This window comes from Fundulus heteroclitus, chromosome 17, assembly GCF_011125445.2.
Source record: "Fundulus heteroclitus isolate FHET01 chromosome 17, MU-UCD_Fhet_4.1, whole genome shotgun sequence".
NCBI classification, from domain to species: Eukaryota; Metazoa; Chordata; class Actinopteri; order Cyprinodontiformes; family Fundulidae; genus Fundulus; species Fundulus heteroclitus.
Window position 1 is genome coordinate 17868267 of NC_046377.1, and position 25751 is coordinate 17894017.

The 25751-nt window shown below is 38.9% G+C and overlaps 1 protein-coding gene across 2 annotated transcripts in view; it reads right to left on the bottom strand.

Annotated features, from left to right (window-relative positions):
* Positions 1 to 25751, bottom strand: part of LOC105934020 (ankyrin repeat and BTB/POZ domain-containing protein BTBD11-A) — a 229384-nt gene that overhangs the window by 49231 nt on the left and 154402 nt on the right. For both annotated transcript variants that reach the window (XM_012873835.3, XM_012873834.3), the window contains exon 2: positions 12003 to 12152. In XM_012873835.3, the coding sequence (XP_012729289.2) occupies positions 12003 to 12152 (150 nt within the window). The remainder of the gene's footprint in view (positions 1 to 12002; positions 12153 to 25751) is intronic.

A 25751-nucleotide genomic window follows, 5' to 3' on the forward strand; every position in this document is an offset into this window, starting at 1 on the left:
AAGGGAATCAAATTATGGACATAGTGATGAATGCTCTTCTTCAGCAGCCTCTTCTGTTATCCATTAATTACCAAACAAGTCGAGCATGAAATTGCCCCGGCAATCAGCTCTGTGAGGCTGCTTCCCTCTCCAGCAGTCCTGTTTATGGTTCAGATTTTTGGGCTAATAAGTTAGAAATTATTTTTGGTGAAAAGAATTCAGCTTTTAAATGTTTGCTGTGGGACTCGGAGTTTGGTGATCAAACACCTGCTTCCCGCCGCTGATTTGTTCCAGGGCGTTTTTTGCCACACTGCAGCTGGCTCATGCGGCGTTTTCACAAACGTTCCCTTATTATGAGCAATTATTTGGAGTAATTACCGTGAATCAAACCACCAACTGGCTCAGACATCTATCAGGCATCTCCATGCTTTTATTCTGGATAATGTCTGAGCAATGATAGACAAACTTTTTCTCTCTCTCTAGTTTCACGCGTGCACTTTATGTCTAGAGATTGCAGAACTGAGCAGTTTTTTTTTTTTCAATGGTGGTCGACAGGGGCAAATGTGCCAAACGGCCAAATGCCCTGCAACAAAAAACACTGCAAAGGAATAGTGCTGCAATCACAGAAAATAGAGTGATGTAAACTCTGCAACCACACAGGCAAAAAAACAAAACAAAAAAAACAACTAAACTAAACTAAACGAGTACAACAGAAAAACGTTGCAAGAGAAAAATGTTACCTCACCTTAAAAAATGGTAGTACACCAGATCACTAGGGCGACTCAACCATAGACATTATATACGTAGCTGAGCGCACCCTGCATCGCCGCCATCTTGGATGGGTCTCTCCTGCTCTAGGCTGGCAAAGGAGCCGACAGGAGTAAACACAGAGGGAGCAACTTTGACCGTATTTTCTGCAGCGTTTATGGTTGCATTAAGCGGCTATAACTATTCAAAGTAGATCATGCTGTGCAGACCACCGTTCTGGGCTGAGATTGGCTCTGAAGATGAGTTTTTACTCTGTGAGAATAAAGCAGAAACCTAAAAGATGAACCAAAATTTTATACGTATTCATTTGTTATCGCTGTATTTCACAAGCTAAGGCTGAATCATGTTGCCAAATTAAGTTCCCTGGAGTTACAGAGTGCCATCACATGCAGGACGCATGTGTTTTCCAAGGGTCTTAAGCTCCAGCCTTTTTGAAAGCAGGGTAGTGTAGGACACTGGAATGACCTGGAATTTTTAAAGAACATTTTTCCAGGACAATAAAACTGTGTGTATGCACGTGTACATGCACATCATGCAAAAAATGTGACAAAATTATTGTTGGTGTTTAGAGAAGGCTCAGGATTGTACACGTGAGAGAAAGTGAAATCAGTTTAAATGAACAATCCAACTTTTTTCTTTTCTTTAATTTATACAGTTATTAATTACCACATCTCTCTTTGTTTAAGAGCATAAAAAAAGCATTTCAGCATGAAGGCATATATTTATTTACATATTTAATAATATGCCAAACCACATGTCTGTTAAATAGCATAGAGCAAAGTATTTCAGTATGAAATCACTTATTTATACAATAATATGCCATATATCTGTCTGTTAAAGGCCATACATTTATGACATAAGTTGTTAAACAACGTACTGTTGTCCTTGCTTCAATTCCAAACAGCTAATCCTGAGTTTCAACCAGAATAAATCTGAGCACCACTGCACCACTTACAAGGATATCTGATGTTTCCAGGAATCACAATCAATTAAAGTTTAAGGTTTTGTGTCCTTTTAAAGGGGACATAACATGCAAAATCCACTTTTTCAGCCATTAAATGCCTTTTTTTGTGTGCTTGGGGCCTCTGTTCAGATCAATAGAATCTTTTTGGGTCATATTTTTCAAGCTGATCAGATTTTTCTGTTTTCTGACACGTTTTCTTCACTCTTATGTCACAGCTCTTTTTGCGGAGAATCTAAATGTCGCTTTGATTTTGTAGGCCCAAACTAAGGACTAAGTGGACAAGTTGAAATATCTGGATGTTGGGTGAATTAACCCACACAAGTCACTCCACCAGCCCCCTTTATCAGAACCGTGTGTCTGGTTAAACTTTATTTTTTGTGAGAAAGTCCTCCTTGTTTGTTTGAGGCACTTCAAGCATCAATGCTTCAGTCATTTTTGCCAGTAATGAAGAGGGATTTGCCCAGAGACTTAGTTATCTCAGTTTCTTCTAAGAATGGAAAGCAAAGCGGTACGCCGCTGATAACTGAAATTTCTTTCTTTCTTTTTTTTTTGCGGCTCTAGTGGCACGCGTTTTTTATTGACAATGAGCTTATAGTTTCCTAAGGGCACAACTGTAGGGCCTATTTATATTTAAGGCTTGATTTTGCTGGTTTGTCCTTCTCATTCTACACATTATGATATAAGCAGCATTGATTTCTCTTGTTCTGGGTCAGACTCATGAACATGTAAATGTCTTTTGCTGACATTTTTTAATACATATGGGAAAAAGAGTTTCTCTCGCGCTAGATAATAGTATCTCGGTCATTAGACTACAAAAAAATGATGAAGGGGGTGGACTGGAAGGCTGTGGGGGGTGGTGGGGTGGGGTGGATACGAATGCCATTTATGAATGGCCAACGAAGAATTCAGAACAAAGCATTGCAGTTCTACTTCATTTGGACCATAACTGAATGGTCTGGATGTGAAAAGGATTTCAGAGCATGATACTTGGCCTTTAAAGCGACTTCTGAAGTTACTGGCACCATTTTTTAATTGAATATTCCAAGGAATGATTGAAAGAAACAGAGATGACGAAAAAGGGGAAAAACTCTTAACCTGTGAGGAATCAATTCACAATACTAAGTTAAATTAAATAAATGAAATATCGTCACTAATAAAAGGTTCAATAACTATTATCGTATTAGTAAAATAAGTATCAGGACCAAAACTGTAAAAATGAAGAAATAAAGAAGTAAAAAAATAAAGAAATATGATCACCAACTCAAACAATCACATGATATCTCTATGACAAGAACTCAGTTTGAACTTTTATTGAACTGCTGTGGTGGAGTCAGTCTGAAGCAGAAGGATAAATTAAATCATGCTAAAAAGACTTTACACATTTGATTGGCTTCTGACGGGAGTTCTTAGCCCACTCATTTTTAAACGGTGAAAACACAACAGTGTTGTTTAACTGTTCTAACAAGCCTTTAAACTGCATTTTCATAGTCAGAGAATTTGAGTTTTAAACGTCGTAAAGCTTAAATCCTTTTAACTAATTAACAGAAAATTAGATTCGACTGTAAAGAAGTTTCTCCATTTAATTTGTAATCCATGGTGATATAAATATAGTGTAAGACTGGCCTGTTTGTCTTGGTCATTCTTCAGACTGGGAAAGACAAGAGAACATAACGTTTTATTAACTATTATGATTTAAGTGTGTTGATCTTCAAAACTGAAAAGGTGATCGCACATATCCACATTCAGAGTAATGCTTGACAAGCGGAGAAAAATAAACTAGAATTAAGACAAACAAATTCCCAAATTTACTATGTACCAAGACACTCACAGTGAGGTAACAGAGAAAATCTTAAAAAACTCCAACCATCATTGTTAAAGAACTGCTGCAAAGACTTTCATCTTAAGGTCACCAAGTCTGAGCACTTTACAAACTAGACAGAAAACTATAAGCAAGATGACTCAGGAAAACATATTTATAGAATCCATCAGAAACCTAGCAATTAAGAATGCCTAAAAACAGGAGGCCAAATTTGCTTTTAAAAATGTTTAAGAGAATGATTCCAACTCTACTTGGATTTAAAACCAAAGAGAAAAGGTAAATCTTCCCTGATGATTGGATGTGCATCCTCTGGCCATTTGCATAGTGAGTCCACATCAGCCTGCATGTAGAAATTATTTAAGGGTACAGGAAGATCCTGACAGTTCACTCCTTACTCAGAGTTTAAACATTGCCATAAAGTGCTTCTTTTCCTCCGATTTTGCCAACATTTTCTTACATAAAGTTGGTCTTTTTAAAGCAACCCACCATCTCTCCCTGGCTGCTTTTTGGAGAATCCATTTTTTTTTGTTTTTTACTACTTTTTTTCTATAACAAGGTTGTTATATTTTCTGCCAGAGAGTCACCCCTTTTTCATCCCATGAGTTTGGAGAGGAGGACACATTTCACCATTAAACAGGCGCCGCACTACTTTATATCTGTCTGAGAGACGTAATAACAGCAAGTATTTATTTATCCACAGTGCTCTGGTAGGAAAATTGCCATCTTATATCTCATCTTTGCTGCTCTGGTCCATATTTCACCTGCGACAGGGGAAGACTGATGGTGCTGGAGCGCCCTGCCAGGAATGAATTAGTTATCACTGCAGTTTATCTGAGAACTCAACACAATTCCTTACAGCAAAATTGACTAAACATGACACCTTCAGACTGCTTTCAGATCGTCTATACCGTGAAGTCAGAACTTTTCCAATTACTCATCTATTATTATTATTACACAGACCACCAGGGCGGCCGAGAAAACCTTTGTTCGACCTGAAATGACTCATTTAATTATCCAAAACGGTATGGAACACATTAATTAACTGAAAAATGTTGCATAGTATGCCTTTAAATACAACTTTTTAAACGTGACAGTCTTAATTGATTGCTCATGCCCTAACCATCAAAACGAATAGATTCAATTTTTATCAAAAATCTGTGACTGCATAAGAATGACAAATGCAAAATTAGTTTTTTTCATGACTTTAACTAAGGATGAGTGGTTCTATTAACAAAATCTTATCGACCATGTGGGGAATATAGCAGTCTCATTTTAATTTTGTAAAGTGATCGCACACTATTCTTAAAAAAGTCAAGCACTTTGATGCATTTCTTTTTTCAAACAAAAAATTTACCGCAAGGCAGAGTAGTGAACAGAATATGCTATATAAAAAGAAGAAAAGTTAACACTAAGGTATGAGTTTTCCAACATCTCAAATTGAGCGATTTTTCTAAATGTAAACTTGGTTTACAGATTTGAGATTTTTTAAAAATTGGACTAAAACAGGTTGTGTTTGGCAGAATTTGTAACAATCCCATGAGACTAATGTGCTGAATAAGGTATTACCAATCAGATCCACTCCTGCTACGAGCATTTCTGGATTATTATTGGAAAACCCCACTTCTCACATGCCGTATCTATAACGAGCAAACAACCCTTACAGTTCGTGGAACCGACATGAATAAAGGTCCAAATGTGCTGACGGCGTTTAAATTGAGAGAAATCAGCTTCAGTAAACTGTTCCTCTCCTTTGCAAAAAGGCAGATGGAGAAACATGCTGGAAGCAGGAATCTTGATACCGTTCGAATGTACACTTGCTAAGAGGATCCACACTCGTGTTATTCAGCGATTTGTTAACTGCAGATCAATCTGTTCACCAGACGCAACGCGAGGAGAAACTCACGCCACAGAATCCACTCAAATCCACGAAACTTTGCACAAACGTTTACCCCTGGCAGCATTTGAAGGTGAGAAAACTCCACAGTCCCTACAGACAAGGCGCTGAAGGAGACTCACTTTGTCAAACTGAGAGAAAACATTACATTTATCTTATTCTTCATTTGCAGTAAAATCAAAGTACCAAATGCAGCTTGTTGCATATTTTTCCTATTGTAAAAAATCTAAAACAGACAATTAATTTTGTGTACAGTCCATATTTCTATTGACGTCTTTGTTTCCAGTTATTCTAAATTTGGATTAATGATGAAAATATAAATGTAATGAAATTAACTGTGGTTTGGTAAAGGTTTCTCTCACATGAAGCAGAATTTAAACTGAAATTGTACTTGTATTTAATAGGCTGTTGAGTGACTGCTGGACATCGTTGCTCTGTACATATTAATGATTACCGTTGCCTGGAAACAGCTGAGGAGCGGCTGTTGGATTCCTATTGAGGAAATGGATGTCAGATGATTTTCTGTATATTCTCCGCTTTCTAAAATTATCGCATGACTTTTAAGGAATAAAATGCAGCAGCGGTGACAAAGTGACAAAAGTGCTGAGGTTGCTAAAGCTTTAACCATGCGCTTCTTTCTCCTCCTGTGATCGTTCGAAGGTATCTTAATTAACACATCTCAAGACCTTCTGGAGGTTTTCTTCGGACTTTGGTTTCTTTACAGTTAGACACTTTTTTGTTGTTGTTGTGCTCAGTAAGTAAGCTGACAGGAAATGGGGTTGAGAGAGAAGGGAAAAACAGGTGGTAAGGTTCAAAGGGCCACGACTTGAACCCAGGATGGATCGTTGAGTGCTGAGGCTTTCCAACACGGATGGACTCTCTACCCCTTCAGACACTTTATGAATATTGTAGAATAAATAACACCTATGCAACTTTAAACTGACCCTCCATTTCAGGAGGCTCACATACTAATCGTGTTTTCATGTAGATTCAAATTTGATCATAAACATATTTCATTAACAGTGGTGGTTTTGGCATGAATGGCACCCTTGGAGAGCCCCTTCTTTCTGTCGTGCCCCCATAACCAAAAGTAATGGGTGTAGGGCTGCTTCCCTAGTACAAAACAATCCATAGAAACAGTTCCAGTTTGTGAATGTGTAATTTCTTCAGAATAATTTGTGCGTCACCCAGTGTAAACACTATGTGACTGACACTCAACGCACCATGATCCGCCCACCCTCCGCACCTAACAGGGGGAGCCTTCTCAGTATGCAGGTATGCAAACTCCCTGTTGACTGAAAATATATAAAAGCAACAGAAAACCTGTTCCGGGCACAATTGACAGATAAATACGTTTTTTTTTTTTATATATATATATTGCTTGTCTGCCTCCCTTTCTACTGCCATGCTGGGCAACTGCTCATTTGACCCAAACCAAAACTGCCACTTCTCAGTAATATGAAAGGAAAAATGAACCTTGTGATTTTTTTAGAAAGACGAAATCATCACGTGAAATCCAGACAAGAACTTGCACAGCAATCTGTTGATTTTCACGGCATCTAGATGTTTTCACACAAGTTCTGATGCAGTGTTGTGCAAAAGTCTTAAGTCCCTTATCTCTTTAATTCTGTTCGGGTGGTCTTGATGAATATTCTTAATATAACCCCACAAAATATGACCCCTGATATGAGACCTTAAGAGAGGGGATAACACTTTTAGTCTCATCTCATTCCAAACAAGCTCGGCTGACTCCTACATTTTTTTGAAAAAAAAAAAAAAAAAAAAAAGATCCCGAAAACATTACTATTTAGTTATTTCTTCTACAAAAATAATTACTACTACTACTACTACTACTTCTACTACTACTACTACTACTACTACTACTACTACTACTGCAACTACTACTACTACTGCTGCAACTACTACTACTACTACTACCACCACTACTACTAGTACTATTGCTACTGCTGCTGCTACTACTACTACTACTACCACTACTACTACTACTACTACTACTACCACCACTACTACTACCACCACTACTACTACTAGTACTATAGCTACTGCTACTAATACCACTACTATAACTACCACTACTACTATTACTACCACTACTATTACTACTACTATTGCTACTATTAATACTACTACTACTACTGCTACTACTACTACTACTACAACTACTACTACTACCACCACTACTAGTAGTACTATTGTTACTGCTACTGCTACTACCACTACTACCACCACCACTACTACTACTACTACTACTACTACTACTACTACTACTACTACTACTACTACTACCACCACTACTATTACTATTGCTACTATTACTACTACTACTACTACTACTACTACTACTGCAACTACTACCACCACCACTACTACTACTATCACTACTATTACTACTACTATTGCTACTATTAATACTACAACTACTACTACCACCACTACTATTACTATTGCTACTATTACTACTACTGCTACTACTACTACTACTGCTACTACTACCACCACTACTACTACTACTATCACTACTATTACTACTACTATTGCTACTATTAATACTACAACTACTACTGCCACTACTACTATTGCTACTGCTACTACTACTACCACCACTACCACTACTACTACTACCACTGCTATTACTACTACTATTGCTACTATTAATACTACAACTACTACTGCTACTACTACTACCACTGCTGCTACTACTACCCCTATTACTATTGCTACTACTAACACTACTACTACTACTGCCACTACTACTAGTACTATTGCTGCTGCTGCTACTACTACTACCCCTACTATTACACTACTACTACCACTACTACTACTGCTATTAGTACTACTACTACTGCTACTAATAATAAAAAAGTTTAAATAAGAAATCAAATCCAGTAGTTTGGCAAGATTAAGGATTTAAGAATCTTGTGTTTTTGTTTGCCTTTTTCTTCTTCTTCTGTTTATAAAAGAAGTCTCAATAATTAAAATTCCTCAATAAGTAGTACTAAAACCAACCCCTATTTCTGTATATGAAAAATCAGTTAATCAAAATTAGTTTAAGTTACATTTCAGTGCTTCTGTCAATTGGGGGAAAAAAAACGTTTTCAAGCATTGTACCGCGACAAACTCTCCACTTACATTGTGAAGCATTTGTTGAAATATCAAGGCTTCAGGGCAGCAAAGCCAGAGAAACGTCTCCTCTTCTCTGTCCGTGCTCTCTCCTGCACTCACAACTGTCTGAGGATGTCTAAACTCAGCACTCAAAGCTGCTGAAGTGACAGATGAAACAAGAGGCTGCAGCAGCCAATACAGTCACCAGAGAGACTGTATTGGCTGCTGCAGCCTCTATACAAAGGTCCTTGTATAGAGGGAAGAATGTAGGGTGGCCTAATGTTTAGAGACGAAGGCGCTTGGGTCCTGGAGAGGTTGTAAGGTTCTGTGTTCAAATCCCACAGACTGCCACTCTGGCTCCCTGAGCAAGATCTGCAGCCCCTTAACGCTCCCTGGGCTCTGAACAGCGGCAGCCCACTGCTCCCTAAGGGATGGGTTCAATGTAAGTTGCAATGACAGTAAAGATGATGACTCTTATTCTTATTAAAGAGCAAAAAAACATGTGCAAAATATATAAAACTATCTTGCGAGTTGTGAACACAAAAATAGGCAATAGCTTTTAAAGAAATGGGCTGTGAAAGCTTCCTTTACTTGACTAGCTGGCTAACTATGGGTGGAGATGATATAAAATGGCCCCTGATCCAATCTACTGTACCGGACCCCTATATTGATAAGACAAACAAATCGACTCCCTTAAAAAAAAGGCTGCAGAAGACACAATGTCAAGTTTCTACGTTTTCCTCTGCGTTCCTCTTTGGACACAACGCTGTGTGCGTCTGAAGGATTCAGAACTTGGAGTTAAGGGCCTGAACAAATGACAGAATTTGTAAAAACGCAGCCAGATTCAAGCAAAAAAAATAAATAAGTCAGAAGATCTTTTCTTCCAGACCAATTTATACAATTACAAGAGAGTTTGAGCCTTTGGAAGCAAAATATAAAGAACGGAAGGATGACACAAGCCATTTGAAGCAAAGTACTCTTTCTTCTGTTAAGTGACATCGTGCTTCGCAAACTGCTCACAGGTCAAAGACCAGACTTTGAATTCTTCCTTTAGTCGAAGCGCGATGATTTATGGTTCTATTATGTGCTTTAGGGTTAAAGCAAACAGGATAAATGTACGAGCACTCGGTCACGAATTGTTCACACGTCTGTGGGGGACGGCCTGATCTAATATGAGAAACATGTAGGGGCGTGAGAGGTAAAGCTTAAAAGCCTCGGAGGCGACGACCTTGGATTTAAAGGTTTCCCCCGGGCGAGAATCGCAAACAGGTGTCGGAACAGCTGTAACACGAAGGCTGCTGGCTGCTGGGTGTGAGAGGGAAGGCGGAGGTGTGGAGAGATGGATGAGGAGAATGATGGCGGGTCGGCCTCGGACCGCGGTGGCTCCCCGTGGGGAGCAGGAGCGTTCATTCCTCAACGTTAATGTTGCTTTGTGGCAAAAAGGAGGAGAAACTCCCTAAGCTCGTACTTATAATTCCTTTAATGACCTGCGATACTTTGTAAAAGTCCAAGATATCCAGTCTATGTTTTTGTTCCATTTATGACGCTGAAGACCAAGTTCATTTCAAAGAGAGAAATGCTGAATGACGGAGCTTTCTGTGAACCAGAATAAAGAGTTACATAGAAGCACTATGAAGCAGTTTTTTCAGACGTCTGGTCTGAAACAGCTGAGTACTCAAAGTCATTACAGAGGCTCTTTGTCAGCTTTTCCTTTTCTGAACACACGGCGATCTTAAAATTCGGGAACACAAAGCAAAGACGCATTAAAACATCTTTGTAAATGTCTGCATTGGCTGCTTGTAGCACATTAAATGCCAGTGAAGGTTCGCAGTGTCCGCTTTTTAATCTACTGCTTTTTAATCTACTGTGAAAAGAGGCAACTTGAGCAAACATATTTGGAAGTTAAAAACAGGGCACCGTGACTTTTTTGAACAGCAAATATGTTTTTCTGCATCAGAACAATGCCTTTAGTACATATGACCATATTCTATTTGCAACAAAACTGTTCAAATTAAATTTTCAGCTCATTTTCACCTTCTTTTAGTCTCGTTAAAGCAAGTTTATTGTGTCTATTTAGATATGCAATTAAAATGGACTTTCAGTAAAATCATGTAGTGATTTCAGTGCCTTTTAATAAGTCAGAATTTATTTGTTTGTGTAATGCGTTGAGACGGCCTTAGAGACATAATTTGTAATTGTTGATCGTTCTTAAAGGCATTATTCAGTCTATATCAGCCAAAAACACACTGCTTTACCTCATTCATCTCAGATATGTAGTAAAGATGGAAAAATGTCAAGAATATCCATCAGTATTTCTTGCAAAAAATTTGCCGTGGAATGCGTTTACACATTTTTTGTCATTTAACAAAAGATATAAAAAGACACAAGTAATACACTGGAATTATTGCTGGAATGCTTGTAAACGCAATTATCAGTACAATGACAACTTGGCAAACAATGCATGGACCGGTACAAGAATCTAAGTACTGCTTCCTGTTTATTAAAAGCATCCCTTGACATTGCAGACGCAGCTGGTACCCAGGATGTTTTCAGAGTCCATTCGCCACATATTTGAGCTGCGTAGGGAGTAAGAAACAGTGCAAATAGTTCACTCATGCTAACGCATGTTTTTTACACATAAAGTAGATAAAACATCATGTAGAAATTTTGAAACATCCTAATCATATCCCCAAATATATTTGTCAAGCATGGATTTCAGATATTCCAAAAAACGTGAGGAAACTTGGCGATGACCTGGAGGATGGAGATGATCATGTTTTGAGGCAAACATGATGGGAAAGTTGCTGAATGTCATGAGAATGACATGCTGACACCAATGCCATATAATGAAAGAAGGGAAAAATAACACAAAAGCCATCAACCAGTCAGGGTTTGGACCAGAACATTATATTCCTCCTGCCAGCTGCAGGTGATGGAGCTCATTTTTTTGGATGGGGACTGAAGGTGAGCAACTGATGTGTACATCTTTACCAGCTATTAAATTCATACAATTCACAAATGTGATGACTTTAACTAACAATGCATAATGTAAAAAATTTACTTAATGTACATTAAATCATACAAATAACTTATGCATGTGAATAAGATGAATATTATATTTACATGATACATTTTCCATGTAACCACAAATAGCAGTGGGTTTAAAATCCTGGAATTTGGGACTAGATCTCATGAAGACTTCTATGTTAAAGTAACAGGTTATAATCAAAGTAGCTACATTAGTTAGTTCACAGTGAGGAACGTTTTGAGTTGTTCAAGATGGGAGGATTTCACTTTACAGTGGTTTATTCTAAGCTTAACGGCCCCGTGAGAATTTCCCTCTGACTCTCCACACTAATGTCGCCCTGGCTGCTGTAGGAAAGACTCGCTCCGTTAAGACAAAACGTGTTAACGCCGCGTCCCCCGCGTGAAAAACGAAGGAAAACTCCACTCACTCAGCTCTGCGATGCTGCCCACACGGGTGGCCAGCAGCGACTGCTCCAGCGTGCGTAGCTCAGCTTGGGTGTATCCATGACCTTCGCTGCCTCTCCCTGAGCGCTGCTGGTCTCGGTGCAGGTTCAAACTTTCTGGCAGGCTCAGCACACCTGGAATAAACACAGAGACAGAGGCCTTGGCTCGTCAAGAAGCTAAAGTTGCGTCTCAGCAGCAGAATTTTTTTCTTTTTGTACATATCACCTCATGGAATGCCGGGGGAGCGTAAATTGCAGAGAGCGGCAGAATTGCAAATCAGCGGTTTTAGCTAAACGTTGGAAACCGGACCAGGGGAGTTAGGAGATCCACATTTATTTTTATCCCAAGCTGCAGTTGGAGGGGGTAAACATTTATCTTAATGATTAAACACAGAGTGCAGGGGTTAAAAGCACAGAGTGCACCTTATTTTTTTTTTTGGCTATAAACAACCCAGCAGAGAGAAATAAAAGAGCAAAAACCAGATGTCTTCTTTTTCATTTAATCATACTTAAAATAAATTCCCTCTGAAGTCGAATATGAGCGTACGCTGCTGTTTGCCTTCATCCTCGTCTTGTTTTTACATCATTACCTGAAGTCTAATTGAGGAAACCGGGCTCTGAGCTGCATTTGTTTCTATGATGCGAGCTCAAACCATGACCTTGGTGGGGGTTTTTACCTTGTGTTATATAACAACTTGTTGTGATCTCAGGTGTATTGTTTTTTTTTTTCTTCTTCTCCTTTGCAGCAGATTATGTTTGCAGACAACAATTAATCCATTTAGGGGGCCTTTATTGCAGCCAGGCCTCGTCTCGCTGCAGAGAATGGCTTGTGACAGATTGGATATTGAGGTTTTTTGTTTTTTTTTGCAATAGGGAAATGGAAAGCAATATCACACTGAGGGCTAATCCTAATGACAGCGTGCAGCAGGATAAGCCATTTCTCAACAAACAGCAATTAAAACAAGTCCATTTGTCTATCGCGAACGGCAGGATTAAAGACAAAGGCCCCATACGGTCGGGGGCGAGAGAAACAACGGAGTTTTCCTTGAATAAAAAGAAAAGTAGGATTTCAGCCTTAAATTCCTCCCACAGTGTTTTCTTCACTCGGTGTCCAGCCCAAAAATTCCAGTATTCCCAAACCAGAGTCCCACTCCCTATTCTTCCCACAGCCTTTTCCTTTCCGGGTAGGCTGACTTTATTTAGAGCTTCCAATAATTCCTGGAGGAGCGTTTTTTTTTTCCTTCGCTGTCCGACCGCTAAGCAGTATCTGGAGAGCAGCAGATATTTGGGTGTGCCTGAAAATAAATTCCTTGGGAAAAGTATGTGAAAGAAACGGAAAGTTTCAAGCGGCAGTAATGCGGCACGTCCTTAACACAATCCAGGAAAAGATGCCATCGAAGCAGGATTTTAATCACAAACGCCATGGCCTGCTGAATACTGAAATACAAACCATCGGATGCTGCTGAAAGTGTTTCATCACAAACATTTACAAAAATGTCAACTTAAAGGCAGATAGAGCACTTAAAGGCAGATAGAGCACTGCAATCAACTTATTTCCCTCAGGTGATATAATCTGCTGTACATAATTTAGAAAGCGGATATTTACATGGCCTGCATAAGACACATCCACATGTTCTTCTCATGTGACATTAAATGAGACTCATTTTAGGTGAGCTGTAATTTAAAGATTTGCTAAATACCAGCATATAAGAGAGAAATCTTTCTTTAAACTAAGAAGTTTAGATACACTAAGATCATTATGTGTTCAAAAAAACGTAGCTAACCCAGATGATTATGTCACGACTTTCTATTTAGAAATTAAGGACCAAAGACATTAGACATCAAACGCGTACAAAGTCAATATATCATCATCTGTGTAAAATATCCAAAACATTTCATAAGGATAAGGACACAAAACTTCACAAATTTATGTTGATAAAGCCTAATGAAAAAAATTATTTGAAGCAAAAATGGTATGAAGGTAAAACTCTTGAACTGCAATATTGCCAAAAAGGATGGCCATTATGGAAATAAGTGGAAGTTTTCAAGATAAACATTTTTATTTCTATTTCTCACCTTTTCATTTCTTGAAACATTGATTTTCACACAGTTGGGTTGGCTAATTGGCAAGCTACATTAAAAAGATTTAAGGACAATTCTTTCCATGACATTTAAACACTTAAAAACTTTATTTGCATCTCAACAACAATGGGACAGCACAGATCTCAGATATCTATGACCTATAGTAGTCTGGTTACCTTAAAGGTTTCCAGCAAACTAGAAATATTAGCAATGGAAGTTGCAGATTGTATTTTCAGGTTATGATGATGTTTTTTTAAGATTTGCATTTTATTTCCAGTTAGTTTTAAATTAAAGCATTGGGCCTTTGGCTCTTGAAGCTAAGATTGTGTTCAAGAAATCTAAGTTGAATCTAACACTGCCCCACAAAACATATCTTTATATATGGTTGTCTCAGGTTGCCCATTTTACTAATTCAACCAAATAATATATGTTGAAAATTGGTAATGCTTAGCCAACATGTTAAGTTATCTTAACCAGAGATGGTGAAAAGCAGGGTTGCCAATTTTATATCTGGTCTGCATTCACAATCCTTACAACTTTTAATCACATTTAGATGAATCCTGGTTCACAGTATTCACCCATTTACCAATTCATGTACTCATGCAGATAAATGGTCATAATAAATGATCAAATCTAATGCATATATACATTCAGTTGAGTACGACCATGAGAAAACTTTAGCTACTTTTAATGACTGATTATGACACCAGATCAAACCTACGTTGTCCTCCTGCTGACAGACATTATTGGTTGGAAGCATATAAACTCCCTGAGAGACTACGCGTAGATTAAAGAAAATTAATAATTGAGATTGTCAGCCGTCGAAGTTGGCAGGAAACATGCCCAGAGCGGGAATAAATTGAAGATTGTTTTTCCGCATGATGAAGCCATCACAAAGTTTTGCAGACTCCAAGCTTCAGAAGCAAACAAAGTTTCTGCTAAAATACATGGTATGAAACATCCTGGAGTGTACTGGCTCTTTTGTTTTTGCTGAATCAGATGATTATGAAACTACAACGGTATATGAAGCTTAGGGGTCATAGTACTTGAGTGGTTTGAGTCTTACTTGAGGGGCAGGTACCTTTTTTAGTGTCAATACTGTAGGTAACTTTAAACCAGAGTTGACAGAAATCACATGTGGGGTTCCCCAAGGGTCCATCTTGGGCTCCTTCCAGCTCAGATTATAACAAACAAAAAGGTAACCAGAACTACACAGACGACAGCTCTACATTCACCAGGTGACTATGAACCTGTTCAAGCGTTGAGTAGATGCATAGAACAAAACTGTGTCCCATAATCTTTTTCAGTTGAATTAAAACAAAACGGAAGCTGTTTTGTTTTGAGACCAAAGAAACTGCGACTCTTCTATGACATGAAGATATTTTTCAGGATTAAAAAAGATAAAGAATCTTTCTTTGTCTCCCTTGGGAGGAGAAATTCTTCCTGCACAGTGGAGACATCTCTAACACAACACATGGATAAAAATCAGAAAACCTTTTCCACAACATCAGCATTCGGTCCTCTCTCCACTCATTCCACTGAAACACATCCAGACTTCTACAGGCTATTCATCGGCCCCAAAGTATCAATGCATCAATAAAGATATTGCAAAAAAATATTAAAAAAATCATCTTACTGTCTTAAATGTTAAAGAGGTTAGTGGAGAGAGGGACATGGCAATTTTTATATCGGTTGTGCTTGCACAGCGGGAACCCTGTACCGTCTCCCTGATTTCAAAAGAACGTGCCTTGAGATGACATGTTTCATGATTTGGCGCTATATAAATAAAATTGAATTGAATTGAATTGAATTGAACGTATTCCGGGTTTAAAACGTGTGTGGAATCCAGCATCATGTCTGCTTGCCTAATGATTTCTGGAGAAAAAGAGTTCCTGAGGTGACCTAAATACTCTTAACTAGAGTATTTATCTATTTATTTGAGATGTGGATTTAATTATCAGATTTCCAAACCAGCTGGTTATACAGTACTGAATAGAGATTAAACGATACCGTTGTGTTTTATAAGGCTGGTGTTGATACCGATTATGCTGACATCAGTCTTACTGGTGCCCAACATGCGCTGCTGGTTTTTATGGGCAGTGTTACGCCCACAGTTGGCCGGAGGAACGGGGTAACCTAAAATTAAAGAGTCTATGTGGTAAAATAGATTAAAAGTTTATTTATAAGGCTTTTAAACAAAAAGAGACAACGTCAAACGCGTTGTTTAGCCAGTTGAAACAACAACAACAAAACAGGGAAGTAACCGTACTATAACAACTGAACCAGCTTCTCAGCAAAAACAAACCCAACAACAAAAAACACAAAAAGGGAGACGCACTAAACTCAGGTCTACAGAAAATAACCTAGCCTAGCAAAACTAATATCTAAGTTGAGCTTTTTTTTTCAGGTTTAACAAGCTGACAAACTAACAACCGGTCAAATGACACAAGTGACAGCTTTCACAAGGTTCCCAAGCCAATAGTTATTCACAAACTACAAGGAACACATGGGAGCAAACAGGGTTCACTGTTCAAATGCAGCTCCACTGAATCAGGCTTTCAGTTTCTTTCTGAAGGGTCTTGATTGGTCTATGGCTTCTGGAAAAGGAGCTCAGCATGTCGGAGGCGGGTCCAGCGTCCTTACAGCCAATCCCAGGCGCGTGCCGCCACAGTATTTTCTGCATAAATATCACAGAGCCCCGTCTGCACTACTGGGTGAAAATCGACAGCCGTAACAGGCCGATTCTTGAAGGCGATACGGTTTTTCTTCCTCCGTTTACATGAGAAAAATGACAATGATAACAAATGGCACAAAAAAAGTCCCAAAACTTGTGTTTAAACCAGCTAAAATGAACAATCAGCTTCAGCCGTCACGACTCTTATGGGAGCACTTTGCTGTTTAGGTGTCACAGTGCAAAAAGAGCTTTTTTAGTTCAATGCGGAGAAGAAGAAAAAACACATGGACATTATTTTATGTAAAGGTAAATGCTGAACTCGTCGTGATACATGATATACCAGAAATGTGGGTACATAATTCTTAATGGGATCGAACACACGCACAGCAGTGGCAGCTCACCAGCTAGAGATCAGACATTTTTATAAACAGAAAATCACCGCTGTTCCCTCCCGCTCACAGTCAGACAGAAGCAGACTTTCAAATTCCAGCTACGGCTAAATTACAGTTAAAACTACATCTAAAGTGCAGAATGTATCCTTTTTGTTTGGCAACCAGCCACTCCCTGCCAGGGAGGGAGTATGCGCTTCACATGATCTCAAGGCATGAACGCTGAATACAGCAACGGATCAGTGAACGCATGCGCCATAGGGATGTGCAAAATAATCGTCATGACGATGCATCGCGATTCTAATTTTCGCGATCCAATACATCGGTTATTAATTTAAAAAACAAATAAAATTGCATCAGTGGTTGGCGAACATCAGTCCAAAACAAGTGTAATACAGCTTCCAGTCCAGTAGATGTTGCTGCAGATGTGTTGACGCCCGCTGCCTTGTGTCACAAGCATTTCCGGCCGCGGGATACTGTGACATAACATGGAGGAGACTGAGAACATTCGCACGGCTTCATCACATGTCAAGTCAGATGTTTGGATGCATTTTGGCTTTAAAAGCAAAGAAGGTAAAAACGAAATTGATATGACTCACGTAATTTGCAAACACTGTTACATCGCAATGAAATACTGTGGGAACACAACAAACTTAAAAGGCACACATGCAGAGGCGCCATCCAGAAAAACAAGAGCCGCCAGCGCCGCAAGCACTGATTAAACAAACAACATTCGATTGCAAGCTAGCCCCAACATCTACACGCGCAAACATTTGAATGTTTTCATTTCATTGGATAAAGGAACACTGAGGTCATGTAAACGGCACTGATTATCCTTATTTTATTTTAAGTTTTATAAATCCTAAGCACTTTTTGTCAGTGTGTCCACTCCAGTAATAGTAATATTTGTGTCCAGTAACAGTAATATTTGAAAGTCTTTTCAATAAATACAGCTATGTATGAATTCAGTTTCTTTCAGTTATGTATCAATTGAAGACACTATCCAGATCATACACAGCCAGTCAGCCACTGGTAATGGCTGTATTTCTTTCTAACACTGTTCAGTGAAAATATCACAATGCATTGCCATGCATCGCAATAATTCAAGTATCGTGATGCATCGTGATAGAATCGCATCGTGACTTCTTTAGCAATACCCACCCCTAATGCGCGCCAGATACTAGACAAAAAAACGCAAATATCGGCCGGCCGACGTATCGGTCGACTTCTAGTGTCGAATAATGGATTCTGTTGTCGCTTTGTAGAAAATTAACACAACGTCCTTAGAGAAACCAAAGAGTCGGAGTCTCCTGCTGTATAACGCAGGCGCTGAGGGATCTCCGCACTAACGTTTGCTACGTGTGTTTTCCAACTAAAGTTGCTGTCTAAATATTTGTATGAATCAACCTGCTTGATGAGGTTCAAGTTTACGCCACGTCCCCAGAATCAGAGGCAAAACATGAAGAGATCAGTTTTAATGCATCTCTCAGAAAAGTGCAAATAAAAGGCTGAAACCTCGAGTTCCTTTAAACCAAGATTAAATAAACAATTTGCTTGGAATGCCCTTTGACTGCTCTATTTGAACTATTAATTGAAACATCATTAATTTCAGTCTGTAGCCCAACTTTTCTTTCCTTACCTGTATTATTCCACCGCAATGCACGTTTTTTTTATTTATTTTTTTATTTCATTGGCACCAGTGGCCTTTATTTGACAGCAAGCTGACAGGAAGATGAAATGGAAAAGGAAGATGAAGCTTTCGTCTTTTCAACAGAGACGAACTTGAGGGATTAAACTAAAGGATACAAACATACAGAGTTTGTCTCGCTGCGGTTTTCCTCAGCGCCATTAATGCCAAGAGAAAGCGGCTGAAGCCAAGGCTCTGACAGAAGACTTCAAAACACCTCGAGGAAAATCAGTAGTGAGTCCACCTTTATCTCCTTTCCCACAGCGAGGCAGAGAAATCTCCTGAAGGCGCGCCCGTATCCAAAATAATTGAAATCGCATTCGCGTCATCCCCTGCTGGAGATTTCAAACTAGGAGGATTGAAGTTTGAAATATTTGTCTACATTTCTGTAATCAAGGCCTCCAATCGTCGTGGCCATCCAGGTTTAATCTACTTCTTTTTGTTCTATCGCTTCAAAAAGCTATGCTTTTAAAGTACCCACGGGGTCCAGGAGAGTTGTTTGCTGAATAATTCATCCAGACAGATCAAGACATATAAACCGGTCCGTAGCTATCTCTTTCCCCACCTCCCACTCCCTCTACATGTTATCTCTCACTAACATTTGGCTTCTGCGGATGGAAGGGAAAAAAAAAGAAAGAAAAGTAGGAATATTTGATCCTGGGTGATGTTTGTGTAATAAACATCAGAGGTGAGAAAAAAAAAAAAATGCCAGCCTGGCTCTTCGGAGATGAAGAAGGCGGATGGAATAGGGAAGGCTGACGAGAATGACAGATGAGATAATGACAAGAAAAATAAGACCCCGAGTTTTATGCCAGGATGTGTTGAATACTTGACCTCTGAGGCAACAGTGTGATTTGATGTACATCGACTTGAGAAATGCTCTAATCCTACATAAACAGGTAAGGATTGCCTTATTTGGGCCGTCTTCCTGTCTGCTGCCGTTGAACAGATGAAAATAGAGACTGGGTCATTGGGACAAGACCACTTCAGAGCTCTACGAGGCGTAAAGGAATCCCTGTAGTGATTTCAACAGGAACACTGCCGGTCACGCAAGTCATCATAAATAATGTAGAGGATACAGAGCTCTGCAAGCATCCACACCACAGCGGCCTGTGTGGGAATAAACCACTGGAGAAAGACTCACAGGAGTGTTTCTCCTGTGAAATAAAGAAGACATTTCATAGCCTAAGTTCAAGCTGGTAAAACAGTCCTTGTGTTGTGAACATGCAAGGCAACAGACAGTGATGCTTAAAGCGTCAACCGTCTACCCAGTTAATGAAGCACTCTTTCAGCCAGATGTCTTTAAGCATGAGCGCGTAGTTATTTAAAGACGGAAATATATTTTCTCCTGGCTCAGTCTTTTCACACTTTTCTCTGTGAAATAGAAAGCTAGAATAGCGCACTAATTATCTGGTCACGTTTTCAAGTACCCCCTGCATTAATGTGGCACTCCACTTGTCAGGGAAGATGGAACCAGATACATAAAGTTACTTGTACACAGCCGAACCAAGACAAACGTGGCCGCGCAGGAGGACGCACGCGTAGCTGCTGCTATCACATCTGTTTTGTCAGATTTCCAAATCGTCACGAAAGTGTCACTATCCAAATAAGCACACCTTGTGCTGGTTTCTCGTGGCGCCTGCTGCTTAGATTTTCATTTCACACCGTGATTGGCTAAAGCACATCTTTAGTAGGCGGGCTCTAGGTGTTGCTTCACCCAATCAGCTTGGAAACTTCTGCTGAATGTCCTTCCTTTTCCTGAACGGATGCGACTGGAGCAGATACAGGTTGATGATGTGCAGAACGTACACTGCTACACATTATCAATCTGGTTTGACAGGTTACCTGCACAGGTCATGTGAAATGACGTTGCCCCACAAGTAGGGCTGCCTGTATTAGCTGAGATTTCCTGTATTTCTGGGGACAGATTGTAAAAAACGGGGACGTTCTTCGGGAATTGGGGATGTCGTATCGTCCTAGTTTAAGTCAGTGACTAAAATATTTGCAAGTGCTACTTTGATCAATCAATTTATGAAATAAAAAGTGTATTTTGGACATACCAACATTACCACTTGGGGATACGACTAGAAACTAGTCTGTTAGCACAAACTGGCATTGAGAGTTGTATCTTTTGTATTTCAGATTATCGGGAGTTTGCTAGATTATTCCAGATGAGAGTCATTTGAATTAGTGTAAGATCTAGATCCAACTAAAGTTTTCATGTATAGACTATGCTACCCAACATGGCACTTTTGACACTTTTCCAGATGACATTTAGGGGTCTTTAAGGACATTTATGCAGCACAGAACATTGAAGCAGATAGAAAAAATAAATAAATGCGTTTATCCTCAACCTGTTGCAGGTATATACAAGCAACTTGGTCAATTTATTCTTTTCTATATAAACATTCAGACTCCCTTTTTATGTAAGCTTTAATATCTCCAAGCAACACCAGATAAAAAGCCCCATTTTTAAAACTACTCAAAAGATTTCACACAGCACAAGTATGTGTAAGCCTTTGGCTGAAACAGAAAAATGACAGCCTCTAACAGGCCAACAGAAATCTCCTTTCCTGACTCCACAGGAGATCACTCTGAAGGCTAGCAGGCACCACTGAGGCTTAGGAAAAACACCTTACTACTTTCACAGGTGACAGTACAATGCGGTTTGAGCAGAGCTTTGAGGAAAACACAGCTGGTTTAATAGCACACCTTGACATTTTGAATTGGAAACATATATAGCTTTCCAACACCAGACATTTTCTCATGACATCAGGGAAAACACGCTTATATTTGTAGAAGAATTTTGTTTTTCTTGTTAGGGTTTCTCACCAAGCCAGAGACAATGCGTCCCCCCATGTCTGCTGATTTACCAATATATAAAAAGAAATAAAAGAGAAACTTTTTACAAGTGTAACTGATATTAATGAAGCAATTGACTATACAGAGTGGACAACATGCATTGAACTGTCAATGTTTATATTTGAACCCATTGACTGGAAATTGATAACAGATATCGGTAGCAACCAAAGTAAACCACAGAGAGAATAAAAATCAAAACAAATATGTCCACAAACCACATTTGTGGACTATTGAAAAATACTTTTCTGGTAACTGTGGTTTTAAAACATCTTTGCTCGGACGTCATTTTTGACCCATCTTTCTGAACAAATTTCTTTTCTGTGTGCTCTGATCCTCAGTCCTGTCCACAGACTTCCAATTGGATAAGGGTGACTGGCTGGATCCCTCGAGTTGCTCTATTTTCCTTCTCTAGAACCAATGAAAAGTTGCAATGTTTGGGTGTATGGGATTTTTAATCCCCTACGTTCTCATTAAGAGAGAGTATATTTCTCCCTTCATCCTTCCTTCAATTACACAGAGTCTGCCAGTGCACCAAGCTAAAAACAGCCCCGCACCATGAGATCATGAGATACCTCTTTCAAATTTCACTGTTGGTGAGGTGTATTCTTTTGGGTGATGTGCAGCGCTACTCATCCAACAAACATGGCGTGTTCAATGACATCTGAAGAGATCAATTTAGGTCTAATTTGACAAGATCACACCCTCTCAAATCTCTTTTGGCAAATTTTAAACAGTCTTTTCCTTCATCTGTGGAGTCTTGCGCAGTACATGGTCGGTAATCCTAATTCCAGATTTTTCTGAAGCTATTTTGACCCTTGGTCAACTCCTGATGATTCTTTTGACCTGTTGGGGTGGACATTTGGGGAAACTGTGTTCTCTATAACCAAAGGCATTTACTTTGCAATGATAAGGTTGTGAGAGGGATCTCTTTTCTATTTGATACTTGTGTGACATCCTGCTGATGAGAACCCTTTTCATTGGTTTAGTTTTATGGGCCGATGTCTTTTGTTGCCTTTGGATTGGTGGATTACCTGAGTTTTTCCAGAGATCTGGTGTGAATTTTATTTTAATTGGCCCATTTAAACTGTATTTTTAAGGTGTTAATTACTTATTTTCCTTGCTCTATTCTATAAACTGGCAACCAGATTAGTTGACGGAAGCATGCGCTAGGTCAAGCAGATTTTTCTCCTTTTTGCTAGACAGAAGTAACATTAGAACAAGGTCATTTCAAACAGAGCCAGGGTCTGTTTGAGATCCAGCTTACAGCAGAATGAGATCCGTGATCAATTCCTCTTTGTGACAAGCTGATATCCCACCTGAATACTTTTATCGCTTGAAAGCTCGATCAGTTAGGCTCAACCTTTGAACTAAACTTCTCAGGAGAAATCCCACGAAAAAAAAAAAGAAAATCAAAATTGATTACCTGATAAAAACCAGACCTTGACAATGATGTCATTCCTATCTACAATGAGCCTTTATTTATACCCGAGCTACAAGTCAAGGTCAGTGGGATAACTCTGCAGCTTTCAGTGGAGTGTATGGATTGCAGCACCATTCAGATCCCCCTTTTTTTCCGCAGGAATGTCCAATTGATTTTTTTTTTCTTTGTCAGTAGGGAACCGCACTCCCTCCCTTGTAAGCAATGAAACTCTGCAGGAATATTAACAGGTAGTTGCCATGGCACTAGGCGACTGCTGCCTCACATTGCAGCGATTGGCTGAGCTGGAAATGCTTTACTGTAGGGAAACCATTTACACAAGGAAAAAAAAAAAAAAAAAAAAACTCAGAGTGATTTTTAAAACCCCGGAGCCACAGGCACATTACCGAGCAGACACAAACACAAGCAACAAAAAGCATCTCATCAAAAAGGGGAATGAATTGGCGTGATGGCTGCTCCAGCGACTACACCACAGAGACATTTATTCCCTCATCAATAATGAATGAACGTACTGAGGACTGAAATGGTCAAAATGATTAAACGGTTGACCCCGCTGATGAACTCGAATTGATCCATAACTCAGCTGTTGGTAAAAACCCACATGAGTAAAGCAAACCATTTCCAGTTGCGATCCCTTAAAAATACAATTTTCTATTGTTCACGGGATCAAATATGAGAAATTGACACATCACAAAGCATGACTTTAATTCTAATCAGTTGAAAATATCATTTCTGCCGCAGCTGTTTTCTTTGGCCGCTGTGTTTGCTTTGGAAACACCGACTGCATGCTTAAAATAAGGGAGTAAAACTGTCACAGTGGTTCCTCACAAAGAACTTTTTGTGTGACAAAAAAACCCTAAGAATAATAAGAAAAAAAGCAGAGTTTTCTTTGTGTATGCAAAAGAGATAAAACATGAGCTACAAAAAATGGGGCGCATGTCAGCAAGCAAGGCAGGAGGCTGCTTTAATTTCTCTAATAGCTGAGCTGCAGCGTTAAAGGCGACACAGCATGCTTTTTGAAGCCGTCCTTTTCAGTCTGCTTGGACAACAAAAATCGGAGCGAGACATAAGATTCGCAAAACTGGTAAGCCGGAGATCCAGTACCTTGTTTAGCAGCTCTGTAACAAATACTGTGACAATAATGTTCAAAAACTGTAATAGCAAAAGGCTCAAGTAGAATAAAGTATAACTGTGAAGCACCTGGACACACAACGTTTCTGCACCCGTAAAGACACAAAGCACACAATAAAATGTATTTAATGGATAAAAAAAAAAACAGATCTTGCACTTAATCTCCTTAATTTCTGTCCTCTATAACTGTTGCTCTCTATCCTGGTCCTCAAGGCTCACCGTCCTTCATGTTTTAGATGTGTTTCTGCTCCGGCACATCTGATTAAAATTATTACATTACCTCCTCAGGATGCTATCAAGAGCTGGAGAAGCCGGTTTATTCCATTCATTCAGGTCAGAAGGGAACCACGACCCAGATTAAGAGCCACTGCTCTACAGCATGCAAAATATCTTAAATTAACATCCCAGTTAATGATTTTTTTTGTTTGTACTGTTTGGGTAGAGCATAAACTATTTCTGTTCTTTGAGCATTGCTTAAGATATATGAGTTTGTATTAAACCGGAAAACCTGAAAGCCAATCATAGTTTTTAGTTGCAGCTCACTGACCTGTTTGAAAACAGTATGTATGATAAATGTTTCCCATCCTGCTTGTTTCCAGTGAAATATTCCGCCTCTTCCAGTAAAAAGTCTCTCGACCAATTGGGCCCGTGCATTCTCATAAATAAATCACACCAAACAAGCGTCTCTGGCATGAAAAGTCATCCAGATGACTTCTCTCACAATCATTTGCAGAGCTCATCTCTTTCCCTTGAACCTCTCAGCATGTTTACACGCATTCACGGCCCAAAGATATTTTACATATTCCACATCTAACAACATCTAAATTAGCATCTAAAGACTTTTTTTATTAAATATGACCATTTTGTTTACCACATCTCCTACTTGGCTCTTTAATAAACCAGTTTGGGCTTCATGTTAAAGCAGCAAAAATTGGTTGCAAACAAAACAGCTCATAATTTACTAGATAAAAGTCCAATCTTTATTATTCTATTTTTCATTTGAACATATGTTTTTAATTTCTGACTCTCGGTTGAGAAATTAAATTTATTAAACCTAATTTTTAGAAATAACTTTGAGAATAATTTGAGTGCGTTACTATTACAAGTATAAAGCATATAGTTTTTTATTATATTATTATTATTTATAAAGCCTGGGTTTGATATTCCTTATGCTTAAATGGTTCTTTAATTGTTACAGCAATCTGTATTTTATTTTATTTTATTACGGAATCCTAAACCTAAAATATCTTGAGTCAAAATGCTGTCATTTTGACAACTTCATTGAAGCTTTTATAGAAAAATTAATAAAATGATAATTCTTTTTCAATTTGAGTTTATCTTTAAAGGTAAAAGTAAAATCTCAGGTGCCAGATAAAGTCAGAGGGGGAAAAAAAAAAGTATTTTCATCTGAAATGAGGCGGAGAAGTAGCAAAATTTTGCCTCTAATGCTGTCAAGCATCTCAAATGGATT